Source organism: Lynx rufus, unplaced genomic scaffold (genome assembly GCF_022079265.1).
Source record: "Lynx rufus isolate CCGP_SWC_20201006 ecotype Redwood Valley unplaced genomic scaffold, mLynRuf1.p SCAF_4, whole genome shotgun sequence".
Taxonomy (NCBI): Eukaryota; Metazoa; Chordata; class Mammalia; order Carnivora; family Felidae; genus Lynx; species Lynx rufus.
Genome location: NW_025814856.1, coordinates 65124103 through 65149139, shown reverse-complemented (window position 1 = coordinate 65149139; position 25037 = coordinate 65124103). Strand labels below are relative to the sequence as shown.

The 25037-nt window shown below is 36.7% G+C and overlaps 1 protein-coding gene and 1 pseudogene across 2 annotated transcripts in view; one reads left to right on the top strand and one right to left on the bottom strand.

Moving 5' to 3' along the window:
• The window catches only part of ZPBP (zona pellucida binding protein), a 116715-nt gene that overhangs the window by 32473 nt on the left and 59205 nt on the right, over positions 1 to 25037 (top strand). For both annotated transcript variants that reach the window (XM_047095640.1, XM_047095641.1), the window contains 2 exons: positions 432 to 650; positions 21505 to 21581. In XM_047095640.1, the coding sequence (XP_046951596.1) occupies positions 432 to 650; positions 21505 to 21581 (296 nt within the window). The remainder of the gene's footprint in view (positions 1 to 431; positions 651 to 21504; positions 21582 to 25037) is intronic.
• On the bottom strand, positions 22404 to 24600 carry LOC124523763 (60 kDa heat shock protein, mitochondrial-like; annotated as a pseudogene).

The window sequence follows — 25037 nt, the reverse complement described above, 5'->3', positions numbered from 1 at the left end:
TTATTTTTTTGTGTCATTTCAGTTATATATTGAAATGGGCAGGAAAAACGTTCCCCATTTCAGATATTGTAATGGCACTCGATAAAACTGGTAGATTTATGAGAAACATACTATTTGTTGCTTATAGCTGGTAATTATATGACTATAGTTTATTCTAAGATGAATATTAAGAGAACTTTCATTCCTAAGTTTGAGGAAGAATAATATATTGGTTAAGGGCGTAGAGTCTGGGGCAGGTTTCTCGGTTAGAATCTTAGTTTTGACACCATAGGCATGGGAGTGTGACATAACCCCCGTATCCCTCAGTTTCCTCAGGATGGATATAAAAATACTATGAACTTATTCCAAGTAATGATTTCTCTTGAGTAGTTGCAATGCATTTGAATTGCTTAAATAACCGCTTTTGTGTTATTCTGTTTAATTTTTTACAGCTTATCGTGAGCCTCATTATTATTACCAGTTCACGGCTAGATATCATGCAGCTCCTTGCAATAGTATTTATAATATTTCTTTTGAGAAGAAACTTCTTCAGATTTTAAGCAAATTGGTTCTTGACCTTTCATGTGAGGTTTCTTTACTGAAGTCTGAATGCCATCATGTTAAAATGCAAAGAGCTGGTTTGCAGAATGAATTGTTCTTTACATTTTCAGGTAAGTAAACACAGTTCTTTACAGAAAACGAATAGCAAATTTTTAAAAAAAATTTTTTTTTCAACGTTTATTTATTTTTTGGTGGACAGAGAGAGACAGAGCATGAACGGGGGAGGGGCAGAGAGAGGGAGACACAGAATCGGAAACAGGCTCCAGGCTCTGAGCCATCAGCCCAGAGCCTGACGCAGGGCTCGAACTCACGGACCACGAGATCGTGACCTGGCTGAAGTCGGACGCTCAACCGACTGCGCCACCCAGGCGCCCCAAAAAACGAATAGCAAATTTTAAAGACATGTGAATTACCAACAACATTTTTAGAATGTAAATGTTATAGATCTGAATACTTTTCATGTTCTCTACTCTGGCTTAGTTCTGATAGGCCCCAAAATAAAATTCTACTGATTTACGTGCTCAGTGAAAATTTTGCACTCTCAAATAACTAAACCTTGCTATGGTAACTTATTAGAGAATGGGGTTAGTATGAGGAAATGCCTATCTTGATATTTGACTACAGGATTTAATTTGCAAAAAGCATCTAAGTGCAATAAGATGAGTTAATATAGATCAGAGGGACCGTTCTAACAGCTTACAGTGCTTTTCCTAATAACACAGAGTGGAGGCCCAGTATTTTCTGGAAATTTCAAGGAATTTTGAGGAATTGATTTTAGACTTATATAAAGGGCTTGTTGATGAATGAGCACTTTGGAATAACTGTCGGTGTATTTTACTGGGTCCCATGGCAATTGACTCCGTCCCCTTTCCATCTCAAATGATCTTGCTTGCCGTACTCCTTTCTTCTTTACTCTGTCCTTGATTCCTCTCCTGCTGGTGTTTGTACTCACTCCTCTCTCTCTCTCTCTCTCTTTTTTTTTTTTTTTTTGGACATCTAGGATTAAATTTTTAGACACACCTGAGAGCTGTGACTGTGAAGTTTACAGGAAAAGAAGAAGAGAAGTTCAGCCCCATTTTCACGGTCTTTTTTTTATCTTCCTTACTGCTTTTCTCCTTCTCCAGAAAAATTGTGAAAGTTATTCTGCAGCTGCTGAGACAAAGTATCACAGTTAGACTGGTTCTTCAGCTCTTCAAGGACCCACTGTTAGCATTCATGAGTCATGAGGTCTTTTACCCAGTGTATTTAATAGGTGCTGTCATTAGGCATTTAATAGTCCTTAGAAAACCTTGGAAGTATAGTTGAACCCATAAGAGAAAAATGACGGTAATGGAAACAAGGCACGGTGGGCTTGAGACGCATTTCTCTAATGACTAATGATGCCGAGCACCTTATCATGTGCTTACTAGCCATTTGTGTGTATTCTTTTTTGGAGAAAAGTATATTGAAGTCCTTCGTCCAGTATTTCTTTTTCCAGCTTTACTGAAATAAATTGATACGTAACATTATGTAAGTTGAAGAAGTAAGGAATAAGGATTTGATACACATATATATTACAACATGATTACCACAGTAAAGTGAACACATCATCTCACATAGTTACAGTTTATTTTATCTTATTATTTTATCGTGGTGAGAACTTTTACAATCTGCTCTTATAGCAACTTTCAAATATACCTTATTGTTAACCGTATTCACCATGCTCTATATTATATCCATATGCTTATTCATCTTCTAACTAGAAGTTTGTATCCTTGGTCTAACTTCATCCATTTCCCTCAGGCCCTACCCTCTAACCCAGCATCCACCAGTCAGTTCTCTGTTCCTATGAGTGGTTTTTGTAGATTCTACATGTAAATGAGATGAAAGTATTTGTCATTCTCTGTTTGACTTAATTTCACTCAGCACAATGCCTTCAAGGTCCATCCACTTTGTTGCAGATGGTAGAATTTGCTTTTTCTTCACAGATAAATGCTGTTCCATTGTGTCTGTATGGATACATCCTTACACACAATCGTTTCCTCTACTGTGAAGAAGTTTTCTAGTTTGATATAGGTCCATGTCTTGGTTTGGTTTCGTTGCTTGTGCTTCGGCTGTCATATTCATAAAGTCATTGGCATGTTCACTAAGGAGCTTTTTTGTATGTTTTCTTCTGGGAATTTTATGGTTTAGGTCTTACACTTAAATCTTCAGTTCAAATTAATGGTTGGGATTGGCGTGAGATCAGAGTCCAGTTTAATTCTCTGGCATGTGACTGTTTGGTTTTTCCAGTACAATTTATTGTAGAGACTACCTATTCTCCATTGAGTATTCTTGGCTCCTTTGACCTTATATGCATGAGTTTATTTCTTGGGCTCTCAACTCGGTTCCGTAGATATGTGTTTTATGTCCGTACCATACTCTTTTGATTACCGTACCTTTGTAATATACATTGAAATTAGAAGTGTATTGCCTCCAGTTTTTTTCTTTCCCCTAAGTACATTGGTTATTCAGGATTCTTTGTGGTCCCATAAGAATTTGAGTGTTTATATTTCTGTAAAAGATGCTGGTGAAATCTTGATAAAGATTGTATTGAATCCATAGATTGTTTGGGTTGTATGGACATTTTAACAATGTTGATTCTTAACCTTATGAACCTGGGATATCTTTCTACTTATTTGTGAGTCTTTAGTTTCCTTATCAATATCTTACTGCCTTCAGTGTACAGATCTTTTTACCTTATTGTTTAAGTTTATTCCTAATTATATTGTTGTTTTTGATATTATTATGAGTGGCATTGTTTTATTTCTTTTAAAGTAACTTGTTACTGTATAGAAATGCAATTTATGTTTGTATGTTGATTTTGTGTTCTGCAGCATTACTGAATTCATTTATTAGGTCTAACAATTTTTTTGGTGGAGTCTCTTGCATTTTCTGTACGTATGATTGCATCATCTGCAGGCACAGACATTTTTACTCATTCCGTTTTCATTCAGATGCCTTTTCTTTCTCTTGCCTGATTGCTCGGGCCAGGACTTGTAATACTGTTACTATAGGAATGGTGAGAATAGGCCTCCTTGTCTTGTTCTTGATCTTAGAGAAAAATCTTTCAACCTTTTACCATTGAGTATGATGTTAGCTGTAGGCTTTTAATATGTTGGAGTACTTTCCTTCTGACCTGATTTGTTGGGAGTTTTAATTGTGAATGACTATTGAATTTTGCCAAACACTTTTGCATCTACTGGGATACTCATAGGATTTTTTTTATTCTATTCATGTGATGCATCATACTTGTTGATTTGCATATGTTGAACCATCCTTGCATCCCAGAGATGACTCCTACTTGATCATGGGGTACGAAGCTTTTAATGTGCTATTGAAGTTGGCTTGCTGGTGTTTTGTTGAGAATCTTTCCTTCTGTATTCATCAGGGGTATTGGTCTGTAGTTTTTTTTCTTGTAGTGTCTGTATCTGGCTTTGGTATCAGGGATAACAGTGGCCATGTAAAATGAGCTTGGGCATGTTACCTTTTCTTCAGTTTTTTAAAAGAGTTTGAGAAGGATTGACATTGAGTTTTTAAAAATATTGGGCAGAATTTGCCAGTGAAGCTATCTGGTCCTGGTATTTTTCTGTTTGGGGAGGTCTTGGTGACAGATTCAATTCTCTACTTGTTGTTGATCTGTTCAGATTTTCTGTTTTGTCATGATTCAGTCTTGTTAGGCTATATGTTTTTAAGAATGATCCATTTATTTTAGGTTGTCCAGTTCTTGGTATATAGTTATTCACAGCCACCTTTAATGATCCTTTGTATTTCTTTGGTATCAGTTGTAATGTCTCCAGATTCATTTATAATTTTATTTATTTGGAATCTGTCTTTTTTTTTTTTTTTTTTTTGCTTGTCTAGCTAAAGGTTATCCATTTTGTTATTTTTTCAAAGAACCGGGGGCACCTGGGTGGCTCAGTCAGTTAATCATCATCTGACTTCAGCCCAGGTCATGATCTCACCATTCGTGAGTTTGAGCCCAGTGTTAGACTCTATGCTGACAGCTCAGCATGGAGCCTGGAGCCTCCTTCAGATTCTGTGCTTCCTTTTCTCTCTGCCCTTCCCCCGCTAATGCTTTCTCTCTCTCTCTCTCTCTCTCTCTCTCTCTCTCTCTCTCAAAAGGAAATAAACATAAAAAAAATAATTCAGAAAACCAGCTCTTCTTTTTGTTAATAATTTGTTTTATTTTTCCTGTTCCCTATTCCATTTATTTCTGCTTTAATTTCTTTTGAGTTTTTATTTAATTCCAGTTAGTTAACACATAGTGTTATATTAGTTTCAGGTGTACAACCTAGTAATTCAACTTCCATGTATCACCTGGTGCTCATCATGACAAGTGCAGTCTTTAATCCCCATCACCTATTTAGCCCATCCCCCCATCCACCTCCCCTCTGGATTGGAAGAGCAAATATTGTTAAAATGTCTATGCTACCCAAAGCAGTCTACACTTTTAATGCAGTCCCTATCAAAATACCAACAGCATTTTTCGTAGAACTAGAAGAAACAATCCTTAAATTTGTATGGACCACAAAAGACCCTAAACAGCCAAAGCAATCGTGAAAAAGAAAGGCAAAGCTGGAGGCATCGAAATTCCAGACTTCAAGTTACATTACAAAGCTGTAGTGATCAAAACAGTGTGGTACTGGCACAAAAATAGATACATAGATCACTAGAACAGAATAGAAAATCTGGAAATAAGCCTGACAGCTATATGGTCAATCAATCTTTGACATAACAGGAAAGAATATCCAGTGGGAAAAAGACCATCTCTTCAACATGGTGTTGGGAAAACTGGACAGCTACATGCAAAAGAATGAAACTGGACCACTTTCTTACTCTGTACACAAAAATAAATTCAAAATGGATTAAATACCTAAAAGTGAGACCTTAAACCATAAAAATCCTAAAAGAGAACACAGGCAGTAACTTTATTGACATTGGCTATAGTAACTTCTTTCAAAATACGTCTCCTGAGGCAAGGGAAACGAAAGCAAAAATGAACTATTGGGACTACATAAAAATAAAAAGCTTCTGCACAGTGAAGGAAACAATCAACAAAAACTAAAAGGCAACCTGCAGAATGGGAGATGATATTTGCCAAGATGCATCTGATAAGTGGTCAGTATCCAAAATTTGTAGAGAACTTGTAAAACTCAATGCCCAAAACCAAATAATTCAATCAAAAAAATGGGCAGAAGGCATGAATAGACATTTCTCCAAAGAAGATACCTGCTTTTTTTTCTTTTTGTCTTTCTTCTAATGTGAAGACAAGTTTTTTATTTTTATTTTTTCTTGTTCCTTGAAGTGTCATGTTAGGTTGTTTGTTGGAGATCTTTTTTGTTGATGTATACTCTTTTGTTTTCTTTCAAGAATTTGAAATTTTATCTTCTGCTAAATGTAGAAGATTCATTTTGAGTAAATATTTTTTATATACTGTGAAATATGGACCCAGTCTTCACTTAAGTGTGGATGTTCAGTTGTCCCAGCGCCATTCTTTGAAGAGACTGTGGTCTTCCCCATTGCACCGTTATGGCACCTTTGTTGAGAGTCAGCCAGCCACCGATATATGGGTTTATTTCTACACTCTTCTACTTCATCGTTCTGTATGCCTGTCCTTAGACCAATACCACACTGTTTTTGTTGTGTTTTGTTTTTAATGTTTATTTTTGAGAGAAAGAGTGCGAGCAGGGTAGGGGCAGAGAAGGGGACAGATGATCCAAAGTGGGCTGTGCACTGACAGCAGCGAGCCTGATGCAGTGCTTGAACTCACAAACTGTGAGATCGTGACCTGAGCCAAAGCTCAACTGACTGAGCCACCCAGGCGCCCCGCTACACTGTTTTGATCATAAGCTTTTGATAGTACTTTGTAGTGAGATTTGAACCTTGGAAATGAGAGTCCTCCAGTTTTGTTCTTCTTTTCAACGTTGGTTTGCCTAGTTGAAGTTGGTTGCAGTTCCATGGGTTTTAGCATCTATCTTTCCATTTTTGCCAGAAAAGGCCATTAGGGTTTTGGTAGGGAATGCCCTGAACCCACTGATAGCTTTAGATAGTATTAACACCTTAACAATATTAAGTCTTCCAGTCTGCGAATACAGGATATCTTTCCATTTATTTAGGACTTTGTCTTAGACCATTGAGCTGCTGTAACAAAATACCACAGACTGGGTAGCTTATAAACAATGGAAATGAGGGGTGCCTGGGTGGTTCAGTCAGTTAAGCGTCTGACTTCGGCTCAGGTCATGATCTCGTCGTCTGTGAGTTCGAGCCCCATGTCGGGCTCTGTGCAGACAGCTCAGAGCCTGGAGCCTGGTTTGGATTCTGTGTGTCTCTCTCTCTCTCTCTGCCCCTCCCCTGCTCATGCTCTTTCTCTCTCTCAAAATAAATAAACATTTAAAGAAAACAGTGGAAATTTATTTCTCACATTTTTGGAAGCTGGAATTCTGAGATCAGGGTGGCATCATGTTCAGGAAGGATGCTTTTCAGGTGTGCAGACTTCTCATTATATTCTCACATAGCAGGAGAAGCCAGGGATCTCTCTGGAGGGACTTTTGCAAGAGTACTTGTAACCCCATGCATAAAAGCACTACTCTCGTGACCTAAGAACCTCCCAAAGACCCCCACCTCGTAATATCATCACATTGGGCATTTGGATTTCAAGATACAAATTTGGGGGTTGGATACACATATTGAGGCCATAGCAGATTTCTTTAATTTCTCTCAGCAATGTTTTGTACTTTCCAGTGTGTTAAGTATTGCACCTCTTGATGGATTTATCACTATGTACTTATTTATTCTTTTTGATGCTGTTGTGAGTGCATTTTGTAATTTATTTTGACATTGTTCATTGCTAGTATGTAGAAATTCACTAATTTTTGTGTGTTTTCTTGCATCTTGGTTGAATTAATTTGTTAGCTCTGTGTTTTTTTGTGTCTGTGCTTGGAATTTTTAGTTTTTTCCATATAGAAGATAATGTTACCTGAGGATAACAATAGCTTTGCTTCTTGGCTTTCAACTTGTATAATTTTTATCTCTTTTTCTTGCCAAATTGATTTTGCTAGCCTGTCCAGTATACTGTTTATTAGAAGTGGCACAAGTAAACATCCTTGAATTGCTTGTAATCCTAGGGGGAAAGCTGACATCTCACACTATTGAATATAGGCTATGGGCTTTTCATAAAAGTTCTTCATCAGGTTGAAGCAGTTCGTTTCAATTCCGAGTTTGAGTGTATTTATCATGAAACTGTCAGATTTTGTCAGATGTTTCTTCTTTATCAAATGAGATTATCCTTTTTTTTTTTTTACCCCTTCTATGAATGCATGTGTTATAATTTTTGATTTTCATATGGTGAACTGTCTTTGCATTCCTGGGAAATATCCCACTTAGTCAGGGTTTAAATTCCTTTGGTATGCTACTGGAATTTGTTCATTACTATATTATGGAGAATGTTTGCATTCATAAGTTGGCCCAGAGTTTTCTTGTGATGTCCTTTTCTGGCTTTGGTGTCAGGGTAATGTTGGCTTCATGAAATTAGGTAGGAAGTGTCCCTTTTCTATTCTTCCAGAAGAGATTGAGAGTTTCTCTAATTACTCTTGATAGAATATACCACTGAAGCCATTGAATCCTGGGTTTTTCTTTATTGGGAGGTTGTTAATTACTGATTTGATCTTTTCTTGTTGTTGTTATATGCTTATTCATATTTTATGTTTCTTTGTGACTCAGTTTAGGTGGTTTATATTTCCATCTCTTTCATCTAGGGTATCATATTTTTGCATATAGTTGTACATAATATTCTCTTATAATTCTTTTTATTTATGAAAGGTAGATAGGTAGTAATTCCCTTCTTTAATTTCTTTCTTTTTTTTTGTAATTTTTTTTAACGTTTATTTATTTTTGAGACAGGGAGAGACAGAGCATGGACGGGGGAGGGTCAGAGAAAGAGGGAGACACAGAATCTGAAACAGGCTCCAGGCTCTGAGCTGTCAGCACAGAGCCCGACGCGGGGCTCAAACTCACGGACCGCGAGATCATGACCTGAGCCGGAGTCGGACGCTTAACCGACTGAGCCACCCAGGCGCCCCATAATTTCTTTTTTTCTTTGGTTAGGTGGTGATCAATATTGTAGATCTTTTTTTTTTTTTTTCAACGTTTATTTATTTTTGGGACAGAGAGAGACAGAGCATGAACGGGGGAGGGGCAGAGAGAGAGGGAGACACAGAATCGGAAACAGGCTCCAGGCTCTGAGCCATCAGCCCAGAGCCCGACGCGGGGCTCGAACTCACGGACCGCGAGATCGTGACCTGGCTGAAGTCGGACGCTTAACCGACTGCGCCACCCAGGCGCCCCAATATTGTAGATCTTTTTAAGGAACCAACTTTTTTTGTTTTCCTTGATTTTATTGTTTTTTTCTATTCTCTATTTTGTTTATACCTGTTCTATTTTGTATTGTTTCCTTCTTTCTGCTGTTTTTGATTACAGATTTTCTATACGGATTTTCTGATTTTAATTTTCTTGATTTCTGGTTTTTGGTTTTGTTTTGTTTGTTTTTGGTTTTGTTTTTGCTTTTCGGTTTTGTTTTTGCTTTTCTAATTCCCCTAACTTTTATTATTGATTCCAGTTACTCAGTGTTTTTAAATTTTTTTCTAATTTGCATTTTTTTAAGTTTTTATTTAAATTCCAGTTAGTTAACATATGATGTGTAGTATTAGTTTCAGATGTACAACATAGTGATTCAGCACTTCCATGCAACACCTGGTGTTCATCACAAGTACACATTCTGAATTTTATATTTCTGTTCTTCTGATTGAATTTGTCCTTTTTTGGTTTCCTTAAGATAAAAACTTTATTTAATTTAAATTGTTCTTCTCTTCTAGTATTTGAGTTCAGTACTATAAATTTCTCTCTAAGCCCTGCTTTTACTGTATCCTACAAATTTTGATAAGTTGTATATTTACTTTCATTTGGTCCAGAATATTTGAAAATTGATCGGGACTTATTTTATTCATGTGGTATATATTGGTCTGTTGTTTAAGGTGCAAGAATCTTCCAGCTCTCTTTCTATCATGTATTTCTCATTTAATTCCGTTGCAGCCTGAGAGCATGTATTGTATCGTTCCTCTTTCAAAACATTTTTCAAAACGTGTTCAGTGGTCCGGAGTGTTGTCTGTCGTGGTGAAAGGTGCACGTGCTCCAGAAGAATTTGTATTCTCCTGCTGGATGAGGCATCCTATAATTGTCAGTTGGATGCATTTGACTGATGTTGCTCTTCAGGTCCACTGTGTTGTTACTGATATTTTACCTTCTGGATTTGTCACAGATTGATCAGAGTTGTTGAAGTGCCCATCTCTATTAGCAGAGTGCTCCACTGTCCTTGTGGTTTTATTAGTTTTGGCCTCCCATTTCTACATACTATGTTATTAGGCTTGTACTCGTTAAGGATTGACTGTCTTCTTGGAAAAATGACACCTTTATCATATATAATAACCTTAATTGTGATAACTTTTCTTTTCCTGATGTTTTATCTACAATGAAAATTAATATTACTGTTCCAGCTTTCTTTTGATTTGAGTTTGTGTGTATATCTTCCCCTACCCCTTTAATCTTCATCTACCAGTGTCTTTGTGTTTAAAGTGGGTTTCTTGAAGATGAGATATAATTAGGTGGGTTTTTTTTGAAAATTCATTCTGACGGTCTTTTTAATTGCTGTATTTAAACCGTTGACTCAAAATCAGTATCGATGGGGTTGGATTGAGATCCACCACATTTGTTACTGTTTTGTGTTTGCTGCCCCTTGTCTTTTGTTTCTTTTTTTGTCTTTACTTTTTCTGTGTTCTCTGCTTTTAATTGAGCATATGTATGATTCGGTTTTTTTATAACAGAATTCCCAAATTTGTTCTCCCTTCCCCTTACAACAACACTGTTGTGTACTTAATTGTCCCTAAGCTTTAATCCACTGTACGATATTCACATTATTTGGAACAAGCTATTTATTGTCTGTTTAATGTTAATATTACCTTCGCTTTTTACTTCTCTAATGATATTTATTTAGATACAAGTTTTGGACATATGTTGTTTTCCTTCTCTGTGAAGAACTTCTTTTCACATTTCTTGCCAGGCAGCATTTCTGGTGACAGATTTTCTCAAGTTTTGTTTATCTGAGAAAGTCTTTTTTTCTTCTTCAGTTTTGAAGGATAATTGCACTGGATTCAGCCTTTTAGTTTGGTGGCAGTTTTTCTTTCAATACTTAGATTTATTCACTCTACTCTCTTCTTGCTTGCATGGTTCCTGAAGAGAAGGTTGGCTTAATACTTTTTGAAAATAGTTTCTATTTTTTATTGTGGTCAAATACACATAACATAAAATTTGCCTTCACTATTTCAAATACACAGATAAGTGGTATTAAATACATTCATGGTTTTGTGTCATTGTCATCATCATCCATCTCCAAAACCCTTTTCATCGTAGAAAACTGATTCTTTATCCTCATTAAATAAAGTCCCTATTCTCTTCGCAGCCCCAGGCATCCATCATTCTACTTTCTATTGCTGTGATTTTAATGATCTCATATAAGTGGAATCGTACAGTCATTTTCTTTTTGTTACTGGCTTATTTCACTTACTGTAATGTCCCCACGGTTGATTCATGTTGTTACATATGTCAGAATGTCCCTCCTTTTTAAGGCTGAGTAATATTTCATGTACACACACACACACACACACACACACACACACACATTTTGCTTATCCATTCATCCACTGAAGGCCCTTAGCTTGCTTTCAAGCTTAGCTGTTGTGAATAATGCTGCTTATGGGTGTATGCGTATCTCTTTGAGACCCCACCTTCAGTTGTTTGGAGTGATACTTATAAGTAGATTTGCTGGATTGTTGTAAGTATATACTTATAAATATATATGGTAATTCTGTATTGATTTCTTTAAGGAACTGCTTTAGTTTTCCACAGTGGCTACAACATTTACCATTCTAAATAACAGTGCGTAGGAGTTCTCATTCACCATGTCTTCACCAGCACTAGTTCTTTTTTTTTTTTTAATGCTTATTTATTTATGTTTGAGAGAGAGAAAGAGAGAGCACAGAGAGAGGGAGACACAGAATCCGAAGCAGGCCCCCGGCTCTGAGTTGTCAACCCAGAGCCCGACACAGGGCTTTAACCCACGAACTGTGAGATCATGACCTGAGTCGAAGTCAGACGCTCACCTGACTGAGCCACCCAGGTGCCCCATTTTTTTTTTATTTTCATAGTAACCATTCTAATGGGTACGAGGCAGCATCTCATTATAGTTTTGGTTTGCATTTACTTAATAATTAATGATTCTTGAATACCTTTTCATGAGTTTATTGGCTGTTTGTACATTTTCTTGAAAGAAATGTCTGTTCGGTTCCATTGTCCATTTTTGAACCAGGTTGGTATCTTTTTATTTAGTTTTATGATTTTTCTGTGTATTCTGTATATTAATCTATTATCAGATCTCAATTTGCAAGTAGTTTCTCCCATTCTGTACATTGCTCTTAACTCTATTAATATTGTCTTTTGATGTACAATTTTTCAACTTTTCATGAAGTTTGTCTAGTTTATTTTATTGCCCTTACCTTTGGTGCCATATGTGAGAAATCATTGCCACATCCAGAAGCTTTTGCCCTATACTTGCTTCTGACAGCGTTTTGGATCTTACATTTAGGCCTTTGATCTATTTTGAGTTAATTTTTGTATATGGTATTAGGTAAAGGTTCAAATTCATTCTCTTACCTGTGAATGTCCATTTTCCCAGCACCGTTTGTTGGAAAGACTTTCCTTTCCCCATTGAATCATCTTGGCACCCTTATCAAAAATCATTTGACTGTATATGTGAGGGCTTTCTTCGTGTCTAACTCTTCCACTGGTCCGTATGACTGTCTTTATGCCAGTTCCATGCTGTTTTGGTTGCTATAGTTTTTTTAGTAAGTTTTGAAATCAAGAATTGTGACGCTTTCAGCTTTGTTCATTTTCAAGATTGTGTTGGCTATTCCAGTCACTTGTGATTCCATATGAGTTTTAGGGTGAGTTTTTCTATTTTTACAAAAACATCATTGGAATTTTGGTATGATTGCACGGAATCTATAGGCTGCTTTGTGTGGTGTTGACAGTTTAACACTATTAGGTCTTCCGATCTGTGAACATGGGCATATTTCCATTTATTTTTGTCTTCTTCATTTTCTCACATCAGTGCTTTATAATTTTCATCATGTAAGTTGTTCACCTTCTTGGTTATTTTTTTTATAATATTGTAAATGAAATTGTTTTCATAATTTCTTCTTCATACTATTGGGTGTAGTTTTAGAAATGCACCTGACTTTGTATCTGGCAAGTTTGTTGAATTTATTTGTTTGTATAGTTTTATTTCTGGAATCTTTATTTCTACATATAATGTTATATCATCCGTGAATAGAAATAAGTTCACTTCCTTTCCAGTTTGATACTTTTTATTTCTTTTTCTTGCCTTACTGCACTGGCTAGAACTTCTAGTACTTTGTTGAACAGAAATGGCAGAAGTCCACATCCTTGTTTTTTTCCTCATCTTCAAGGAAAAGCTTTTAGTCTTTTACCACTGAATATGATTTTGGCTGTTGCTGGTGTGTGTGTGTGTGTGTGTGTGTGTGTGTGTGTGTGTGTATCTTTTATTATATGGTGGGATTTTCCTCCTCCTTCTATATTGTTGAGTATTTTTTTCATGAAAGGGTGTTGAATTTTGTAAAATGGCTTTTTTGCATCAAGTGAGATGGGCATGTGTGTTTTTAGCCCCTTTATTCTGTTAATGTGGTGTCTTACATTGCTTTTTGTATGTTGATCCATCCTTGCGTTCTGGTAGTAAATCCCACTTAATCATGGTGTATTACTCTGTGAATATGCTCCTGAATTCAGTGTGCTAGTATTTTATTGAGGAATTGTGCATCAGTGTTTATTAATGATACAGATCTGTTATTATTTTCTTTTCTTATAGTATCTTTGTCTGCTTTTTGTGTTATGGTGATTATGCTGGCCTCATAGGATGAATTTGGAAGTGTTCCTTCCTCTTCTGCTTTTTGGAAGAGTTTGAGAAGGGTTGGTATTGATTCTTCTTTAAATTGTTGTAAGAATTTGCCATTGAAGTCCTCCAATCCTGGGTTTCTCTTCTCAGTTCTGTTTTCCTTTAGAAATTGTCATAGTCTGGTATTAGGTACATGAATTAGGTGCATACATGTTTATAATTTTTACATATTACCACTCTATTAAATCTATTATTAATATATAATGTTCTCTTTTATACCCTTTTTTGATTTCAAGCTTATTTTGTCTCATATTTGTGTAGTCACCCCTGCTCTCTTTTTGTTACTGTTTTCGTGGAGTATCATTTTCCATCCTTCCACTTTCAGTGTACTTGTGTTTTTGTATCTAAAGTGAGCCTCTTGCAGACAGCATGTTGTTGGATTATGGCTGTTTTATTCATTCTGTCAATCCCTGTTTTTTGAGTTGAGAGTTTAATTCATTTACTTTTTTTTAAAAAAAAATTTTTTTTTTCAACGTTTATTTATTTTTTGGGACAGAGAGAGACGGAGCATGAACGGGGGAGGGGCAGAGAGAGAGGGAGACACAGAATCGGAAACAGGCTCCAGGCTCCGAGCCATCAGCCCAGAGCCTGATGCGGGGCTCGAACTCACGGACAGCGAGATCGTGACCTGGTTGAAGTCGGACGCTTAACCGACTGCGCCACCCAGGCGCCCCTAATTCATTTACTTTTAAAGTGATTACCCATAGTACAGGCTTTACTTCTGCCATGTTGCTTCTTGTTTTCTATTTTGTTCCTCATTTTCTTCATTATAGCCTTCTTCTTTTTTTTTTTTTTTTTTTTAAGTTTATTTATTTTGAGAGAGAGAGAGAGCACATGTGCAGGTGGGGCAGGGGCAGAGAGAGGGAGAGAATCGCACACTGTCAGCCCAGAGCTGGACACCAGGCTCCATCTCACGAACTGTGAGGTCATGACCTGAGCCTAAGTCAAGAGTCAGACTCTTAACCAACTGAGCCACCCAGGCGCCCCAATTACAGTCTTCTTTTGTGTGTAGTTGACTTTTTGTACTTAAATGTTTAAAGCTTGCTTTATTTTCTTTTGTGTATGTTCTATAGGTATTTTCTTTGTTGTCAAAATGGGAGTTACATTTAACATCCTAATGTCATAACGCTAATTTGAATTTATACCAGCATAATGTTAGTACCGTTTGGAAACTCTCCTTCAACAGTTCTGTTCCCACCCCTTTCAGTTGTTGATGACATAAAATTATGACTTTATATATTGACCCAAAATATAAACTAATATTTCAAATGAATTTAGTCTCTCAAATTGTGTAGAAAGTAAAATGTGAAGTTACAAAACAACGTTGCAGTCATACTACCTTTAGGCTGTTTTTTAATCATGTCAATATTACTGTTATAATCCAGTCTTACAATAATAGCAGCTTTTAGCATCACTCACACATTGACCTTTATTGAGATCTTTATTCACATGGCTTTGAATTTCTGTCTTGTGTCCTTCCTTTCACCCTGTACGACTCCCTTGACCATTTCTTGGAGGGCAGATCTAGTGGTAGCAGAGTCCCTCAGCTTTTGTTCATCTGGGAACGTCTTAATTCCTCCCTTACTCTTGAAAGACAGTTTTGCATGTTGTAAGATTCTTGGTTGACATTTAAAAAAAACAACTTTTAGCACTTTTATTATATCAGCCCGGGACATTTGGCCTCTAAAAGCTTTTATGTGAAATCTGCTCAGAACCTTATTGAGGATCCGTTGTATGTGACAGGTTACTTCTCTCTTCCTGCTCTCATGATTCTTTGTCTTTCAGAAGCTTCATTATAATGTGGCCTCATGTGAGTCTTTTTGAGTTTACCTTACTTGGTATTTGTTGAGCTTCTAGATGTTTATATTCATCATTTCATCAAGTTTGAGAAGTTTTCAGCCACTGTTTATTAAAATACTTTCTCTGTCACTTTCTTTTCCTTCTGGGACTCCCACAGTGTAGATTTTCGTCCATTTGATGATGTTCAAAAGGTTTCTTAAGTTCTGATCACTTTCCCTCGGTTTTTTTCTTTTCTTTAGATTTGATAATTTCTAATGTTCTGTTTTTAGGTTGGCTGATTTGTTTCTTCTGCCTGATCAGATCTGCCTTCAGATCAGTTATTCACTTCGGTTCTCATACTTAGCAGCTCCAGGATTGCTTTTTAGTTTCCCGTCTCTTCAATATTTCCATTTGTACAGAATTTTGACTTTATCCACACCTACTCTGATTTTTTTCCTCATCTTCAGGAGGGTTGTTTTATACGGGAGAACCTCTTGGGACGAATGGAGGCCTAAACTTACGAACCTGTGGAGGGCCCTGTAAGACAGAACTCCCCTAGAGTTTCTGATACTTGAGTTTGCTCGCTGTGAGCCTTCAACAGATTCTGAGTTACAGATTCTGAATTACAGTTTTCTTACTGGTACTAGCTCCCCTGGCCGGCTCTTGGGGCTTCTCCTGGTGAGCAATAGTTAACCTGTATCCACCCATTTTTCTCTACAATTCTGTGGACAGCAGTTTTCCCGGAGACCTTACTTATTTGGTGAATCAAAGAAGAGTTTGTGAGTTTCAATGTGTGTACCTCTTACGAGGATGGGAGTGATGGCATCCAGGTTCCTTTCATGGTGGACTGTAAACCAGTAGTTCTCTCAGATCTTTTTTGTTTTCTTAATGCTTCTGTTACTGATTTTTTTGTGTTTAATTGACTATAAAATATCATTTTGGTTTTATTCTCATTTCCTTTTCTGAACGTATCTAGTTATTCTCTTGGCAGCCACCGTGCATTTTACAATTAACATCTTGAATGTATAACTATATAGTTTGGATTAACACTAGCCTAGTATGAGCAGTGTACCAAAACTCTGCTCCAGGATAGTTTGTTCCTTCCTCTCTGTGGTGTGCTCAGTGATTGCATTTTTATATACGTTGTTTACCATTAACATAGATTTATGACTATTGTCTTATGTATTTAATTTTAATCACATACATGAAAAAAGTGGAGTTAAAAAAATAAAAATACAGCAATATTGCCTTTTACCTGTGTAGTTAACTTTACAACTGTTATTTATTTCTTTGTATAGCATCAAATTATTATCTGTTGTCCTGTTACTATCTAATGTCTCAAACACTGTGTTTGGAATATTTTACTTTCTTCTTCATTTCTGAATGCTAGTTTTCCAGGATTCTTGGTTGAAAGCGTTTTTTCTTTTAATGCTTTAAATATGTTATCTCACTGCCTTTGAACCTCCATGGTTTTTTTTACAAGAAATCTGCGATTAATCTTTTTATGCACTTGAAGGAAGTGACAAGTTTTTTTTTTTTCTTCTTCTTCTCTCTCTCTTTCTGCTTAGATTATCTCTTTGATTTTTGACAGTTTGGTTATAATCTCTTTCACTGTTGAATCCCTTGCATATATCTTGCTTCAATTCCATTCATCTTTTTGGATATGTGATTCATGTCTTTTATCAAATTGGGACACTTTTGGCTATTATTTTTTCAAGTGTTCTTCAAGTATTTTTCTTTTTCTTTTTCTTCTTCTCTTTCTTTTTTTTTTTTTCTCAACTAGGACCCCCATTATGCTTATGTTAGTACACCTGAAGTCCAACAGTCTCTTAGGCCTTCAGTTCTTTTCCTGCTTTTTCTTCCTGCTCCTCCTAACTGGATACTTTCAGTTTACCTATCCTCAAATTCACAGGTTCTTTCTTTCACAAGATCAATTGAAAACCTGTAGTGAGTTCTTCATTTTAGTTGTTGTAATTGTTAGTTCCAGAATTTCTGTTTGGTCTCCTTTTATATAATCTTTTACTTTATTAATATGATATATTTGTTGAGAAATCATTTTCCTTTTTGTTGTTGTTCTCTGTTCATTATTTCCTTTAGCTTTTTGAGTATATTCAATCCAGTTGGTATGGAATATTTATTTGTCTAATAGTTAAAATTTCTGTGCTTCCTCAGGGATAGTTTGTTTGTTTGTTTGTTTTCGTGAATGGTTCATACTGTCTTCTTTCATTCCTTGTAATTTTTTTTTTGAAAACTGTAGGTAGTTACCATGAAACCAGATTCTTCCACTTCTTTTGTGTCTGTTGTTATTGTTCATAGGTGTTGTGGTTGTTGGTTTAGTGACTTATCTAAACTACCTTTGCAAAGACTTCTTTGTTGTGTGTGATCTCTCAGGTCTCATGTCCTTTAGCTTGATGTTAGTGTTCTGATAAGAGATTCCTTAAGTGCTGTGCTTAAGTCACCTTTCTTGATTCAGGTTCTTTTGAATCAATGATTCAGAGACCATTGATTGAAAAACCATTTGATTCTTCTAATTGTAAAAATTCAGCTATTTTCCAGAGTTTCAGCAAAGTTGACTCTGACTGTTTGGGGTTATTTTTGTCAGCATTTCTGTGGTAGGACATGGCTTGAAGTATCCGAAATCACCATATTACTGACATCATTTCTTTTTCATTGTTTCATTTTGTAGAAAGTTTAATCTAAAAAAACAAAACAGGGTGCATAATTTCATACAGGGTGAGGTTAGCCATCTAGCCTAAGTAAAGTAGGTATATCATAGGCAGGAGTTCAGGAAGAAATTGTGCTGTCTCAGATCCAGAGAACTGATCGAGTGAACTGATCTAGGGAGTGTGAGCGTTATGTGGTTTATCTAACATGGTGGAGGAAACTATACTGCCCGTTGGCCCTTACTAGCTTTGTACTGGATTTTAACTTAAACATTCTACATGTTGGTGACTTGATTGATCACTGTCCGTACTGACTGATCCTGAAGACTGGATAATTTCTGTTGATTCTGTGTTACTATTTCCAACAATTTTGATTTAGCGTAATAAATAGTAGATTTTATTTATTTATTTTTTTAAATTTTTTTTAAACGTTTATTTATTTTTGAGACAGAGAGAGACAGAGCATGAACGGGGGAGGGGCAGAGAGAGAGGGAGACACAGAATTGGAAGCAGGCTCCAGGCTCTGAGCCATCAGCCCAGAGCCCGACGCGGGGCTCGAACTCACGGACCGCGAGATCGTGACCTGAGCTGAAGTTGGACACTTAACCGACTGAGCCACCCAGGCGCCCCAATAAATAGTAGATTTTAATGAATTTTTTTATTTGCCTTAAAATTTTATAAGGATTTAAATTAAAAATAAAATTGTGGGGGCGCCTGGGTGGCTTAGTCAGTTAAGCATCTAACTTCAGCTCAGGTCATGATCTCACAGTTTGTGAGTTCAAGCCCTGCATCAGGCTCTGTGCTGACAGGTCAGCTCAGAGCCTGGAGCCTGCTTCGGTTTCTGTGTCTCCCTCTCTCTCTGCCCTACCCCCACTGGCGCTCTGTCTCTCTCTAAAATAAACATTAAAAAGTTAAAAAAATAAAATTGTGTATCTTCATGATGATCTGATCTCATAATCATATTATGTTAAATTGGTAGACTCCGGTCTACCATCTTCTGCATTACTTCATGAGCAGTAGCTTCAAAAGCAAGCATTACCTTGGGTGAATAATATTTTAAATATTTGGCTACAATTTGAAAATGCTTTCTTTAAATCCGTTGTATATTTTTGATACATAAATTTAGAAATTTTACATTCCCTGGGTCTGGTTTTAGGATGGTCTCATTTTAAAAGGATTTAAAGTAAAAATAGTCCATAAAAAAAAAAAAACAACCTCCTTTTCTTTCCCCCCTCCAAATCTACAACCCTACTTGGAGGTCTGCTTCAGCTCAAACATCTTGTTCTGTTTGCTTTTATAAAATCACCCAGATGTGGTTTGTCTTTTTTGTGATATTTGATAATTCTTTGTGATATTAATTCAGATGAAAGCAGGGAAGTTACATAATGTGTCTGGTTTGGGGAGAATACTGAAGGGGCGCCTGGGTGGCTCAGTTGGTTAAGTGTTCAACTCTTGATTTCCACTCAGGTCATGATCTTGCGGTTCGTGAGGTCAAGCCCTGCGTTGGGCTCAGCACTGACAGCATGGAGTCTGCTTGGGATTCTCCTTTCCCCTGTGCGTGCATGCTCTCTCTCAATTGTAATTGTCAAAATAAATAAGCTTAAATAAAAATAAAAAAGAATACTGAAATAATGAAGATTGCCCAATATTCTACAAGTGTATTCTGCATTTATTAGTACTTCTGTGGTCAATTTTATTACCTTCGTATCAACACTTATCCATCCAACATATTTTACATAACATATCAGGCAAAGTCAGTAATATAGAGCAAGGATCTTTCTTCAAGAAGGTCATATTCTACTTAAAGGAAGATGTCATGTAACAGTAGTACAGCAAATACTGTGGCGGAAATTCCAGGTGTTCTTTGGGTGCTATGAAAGTAGAGATGTCATTAGGAGATAAACAGTTAAGGAGACCCATGAAATTATTGGTGTTTTAAAAGAATTCCATGCAGAATAGCAACTCAAAGTCATGTATAAAGACAACACAGAGTATATCTAGGAAACATTCTAGAATGGCTAATGGGTAGGATATGATTGAGAATTTGGAGAAAGTAAAATAGTCACGATTGCTTGTGGTTAGAGAAGAGCTTAGATTGTTAAGACTGACATATTTATATTTAAAATTTTTTTTTAATGTTTATTTATTTTTGAGAGAGACAGAGACAGAATGAGAGTGTGTTAGGGACAGAGAGAGAGGGAGACACAGAATCCAAAGCAGGCTCCAGGCTCTGAGCTGTCAGCACGGAACCCGACATGGGGTTTGAACTCACTAGCTGTGAGATCATGACCTGAGCTGAAGTCAGACGCTCAACTGACTGAGCCACCCAGGCGCCCCTGACATATTTATATTTTAAATCTTATTTTTACAACTGGAAAGAATGGCAAAATCATAATATTTAGCCTGTTATTTTACAGAGCAGAGAGCAGAAGTCTCAAGGAGATAGTAAATAATGTGCCTGGGTTTCTTGATAGACCTAGGGGTAGAAATCAGACTTTGTATATTTTGGTCCATAGTGAAGTAACTGAGGGTTTTAGAACCCTGATAATTAGGTTGATGAGGTAATTTAGAAAGATTAATAGAAATCTCTAAAGTCCTCTTTTTCTTATTCCCCTTTTGGTTTTTATGTCTTTGCAAATTTTTTACATCTTCCATGTTCCTCAGTCAGGTAAGGTGTAGTTATTCATGGTAGTCTCTTAATGATCCTTTGAATTCCCATGTTACCGGTTATAGTGTCTCCTTGTTTATTTATAATTTTGTTGGTTTGGGACATTTCTTTTTTCCTTGGTTAGCTTTCCTAAGAGGTTGCCAATTTTGTTTCCTTTTCAGAGGAGCAACTAACTCTTACTTTGGTGAAGCTTTTCTATGATTTTTCTGTTCTTTATTTCATACATTTCTGTTCTAGTCTTTATTGTTATGATCAGGCATTGTTATTGTTACTATCATTATTATTAATTCTTAGGATCAGTATAATAGTGAGGTTTTCCTGATTCATATTAAAAAACTTTTTGGCGGGGCGCCTGGGTGGCGCAGTCGGTTAAGCGTCCGACTTCAGCCAGGTCATGATCTTGCGGTCCGTGAGTTCGAGCCCCGCGTCAGGCTCTGGGCTGATGGCTCGGAGCATGGAGCCTGTTTCCGATTCTGTGTCTCCCTCTCTCTCTGCCCCTCCCCCGTTCATGCTCTGTCTCTCTCTGTCCCAAAAATAAATAAACGTTGAAAAAAAAATTAAAAAAACAAAACAAAAAAAACAACTTTTTGGCTTAGGTTTGTAGCTAAAAAGAGTAGTTTAACATTAGGAAAATTGCTTAATTACGAGTGGAAGAGAAGTATTAGATAAATCATCTGTTTTATATTTCAAAATCCAGTTTTAATATTATGATACAGTACTTTGGGCCCATGATAAAATAAAATGTATTTTCTCAGTTTCATCTCTAGACACTGAAAAAGGACCTAAGCCATGTGCAGACCATAATTGTGAATCTTCCAAAAGACTGTCTAAGGTATGTTATGTGAGGCTGGAGAAAGAAAACACCATGAACATGCTCAGTGTGTAAGTAAGCACTTCAGCTGTTTTAGAAAACATCAAATCCAGCCCTGCACTTAGGAAGTTCAACAATAAAAATAAAACTTCAAATAATAAATGACAATAACTTAATAGAGTTATTATTTTTATGAAAAGCTTTAGAATTTAGCATCTTGTGACTATATGAAGAAAGATGATTTTTCCACTTATTGGCCTTATTTGTTGTTCCATGTAATTAGTGTATATGTATACGTACATATATTAGTATGTTATATATACTATGTATATGTATATATGTATATTAGTGTGTATGTGTATATCTATGTAATTATAATTAAATCACATAGAGTCCTCTCAGTGCTTAGGCTAAAAATTATGCTGAAACTCCCAGCAGGTATTTTAATGTACTTTTCTCTCTCACATCATACTCCACGTATGTAACATACAGCAGTGTTTTCCTGTCTCTAATGACTCTTCAGTGATCATAAGCACTTTGTAAAAAGGTGATATTTTTGAATACTTAGAATATAAAATTATTTACATTATGATAGTTGTAAGGGTTTCCTGTTCAAGGTACAGGTATTGCATATTCAGGTCAATATCCATTACTTTTGCTCAGTGAAATTGATTGAAGGGAATGATTTCTTAACTTGCGCTTAGTAAGCCTCCTGAAATAGTATTGCTACATCATCAATCTGTATGTTTTCAAGTATTTCCATTTAAAATTTTTCCTTAGGGGTTATCTTTTACCTATGGGATAATTTTTTTGTTTTTTTGTTTTTTTGGGGGTTTTTTTTTGAGTTTAAACAAATTTTTATTACACAAAGGTTGTCACATAATTGGATATTTCTCTACTTTGTACACAATTATTCTTACTTTCCACAGACAGGCTGCTTCTTAACTTTTCATCTGGTGATGGCAAGCACTAAAATCCTGATTTTAACAGAATAATAGTAAAAATGCCTCAGTGATTTAAGTTGAAAGCAGTACATTGGTACATGGCTCTTGCATTCAGTTATCAGGAATGTACAAATGTCTTTTTATTCAAAAATACAAAATAAATTATCTGTAGGCATGGACAATGACAGCAGTAAACCATTATATGTTGTCAACTGAAACCAGTAACTGATGGTTATAGTGATTTTCTTAAACATCAGCCAGCCTTTTCTTCAGTCATTTCCTTCAACTGACTTCTCTGAAGTTATTCTTGAGGGGCACTGCCTTGAGCTTCCTCTCACAGTTCATTAACAATGGTAAAGCGCTATTCTAGGAATTAGAACATGCCACCTCCCATACCACCTCCCATTCCTCCCATTCCGCCCATTCCAGGGTCCTTCTCTTCCTTAGGAATTTCGGTGACTACAACTTCTGCTGTAGTTAACAGAGAGGCCACTCCAGCAGCATCCAATAAAGCAGTTCTTACAACCTTAGTTGGATCAATGATTCCCTTTTCTACCATATTCACAAAATCTCCAAGCATAGCATCATAACCAACTTCTGAGGAACTCTGCATAATTTTCTCAACTATCAATGATCCTTCAACACCTGCATTCTTAGCAATGGTCATTGCAGGAATTTTGAGTGTTCTCTTAATGATTTCTATACCAATTTTTTGATCTTCATTAGCTGGAGTTATTGAATCCAAGGCTGGAATGCACCGAAGCAGGGCACAACCCCCTCCCAGAACAATGCCTTCTTCAACAGCAGCTCGGGTAGGATTGAGGGCATCTGTAACTCTGTCTTTTTTTTTCATTCACTTCAACATCGCTTGTGCCACCAACCTTCAGCACAGCTACTCCATCTGAGAGTTTTGCCAGACGTTCATTCAGTTTTTCCTTTTCATATTCACTAGTTGTGATATCTAACTGTTCAATGATTTCTTGGATACGTTTTTCAATTTGAGCCTTGTCACCTTTTCCTTTTAAGAGCATGGCATCATCTTTGGTCACAATGACTTCTCCAACTTTTCCTAAGTCATGAGGCTGAACATCTTCAAGATTTAGAGTCAACCCTTCTTCTCCAAACACTGCACCACCAGTAGCAATAGCCATATCTTTAAGCTGGTTCTTTCTATTGTCACCAAAACCTGGAGCTTTGACAGCTACAACCTGAAGACCAACTTTCAGCCTATTCGGAACAAGTGTACTCAGAGCTTCTCCATCAACATCTTCAGCAATTGTGACCAAGGGCTTACGGTGAGCATTGGCAATTTCAAGAGCAGGTACAATGGACTGGACACTAGAAATTTTCTTTTCACTCAACAGAACATAGGCATCTTGGAATTCACATTTCTGCCCTTTTGATGTATGAATAAAGTATGGAGAAATATAACCTCGATCAAATTTCATGCCTTCAGTAATTTCTAATTCATCATTTAGTGTTTTTCCATCCTTTACTGTGATGACACCTTTCCTTCCAACCTTTTTCATTGCATCAGAAATGATGTTGCCAATTTCTTTATCTCCATTTGCAGAAATGGTAGCAACCTGAGCAATTTCTTCAGGGGTTGTCACAGGTTTAGACTGCTTCTTAAGTTCAGCAATTACAGCATCAACAGCTAACATCACACCTCTCCTGATTTCCACTGGATTAGCACCTTTGCTAATCTTCTCGAAGCCTTCCTTGGCAATAGAGCGTGCCAGGACAGTAGCAGTAGTGGTGCCATCTCCAGCCTTTTCATTTGTGTTATTGGCAACGTCTTGAACAAGTTTAGCGCCAATATTTTTACATTTATCTTTTAAATCAATTGACTTTGCAACAGTCACACCATCTTTTGTTACTTTGGGACTGCCCCAACTCTGTTCAATAATCACTGTTCTTCCCTTTGGCCCCATAGTAACAGCTACAGCATCAGCTAAAAGGTCTACACCTTGAAGCATTAAGGCTCGGGCATCTGCACCAAATTTTACATCTTTGGCATAGGCCCGAGTAAGATGAGGAGCCAGTGCCCTGGACACTGGCCTAATTTGGCGAAGTACTGCGGGTAATCAAAGCATTTCTGCGGGGCAGCGGCAGGGCGTGCGGACGATGAGGCAGGCCATCGGAGGCGAGTGAGGGACCTTAACTTTTGAAATAGGAGTTATGTTATGGGGCACCAGGAACAGAGAGCAGTAAGTCTTATTTTTTTAATCTTATTTCTTAATCCATGGGTACTGTGCTAACCTTTATTATTAACACATCTTTTAGACTTCTACCAATCTTCAAACTTTTACATAGTCATAAACCTTCATTTCTTTGGTGATGGAGTGGGAATGTGTGTTCAAGCCTGGGAATTAGGAGTAGGGAAGGAAATGGACACATTTTATTAATTTTCTTCAAGATGATCTCATGGTGCTACCCATTTGTAGTTTCCTTACGTCATTTAACATTGAGAGTCAATTTTATTTCTACTTTTTAAATAGAAACAAAAAATCAAATTCTGCAATCCATGAAG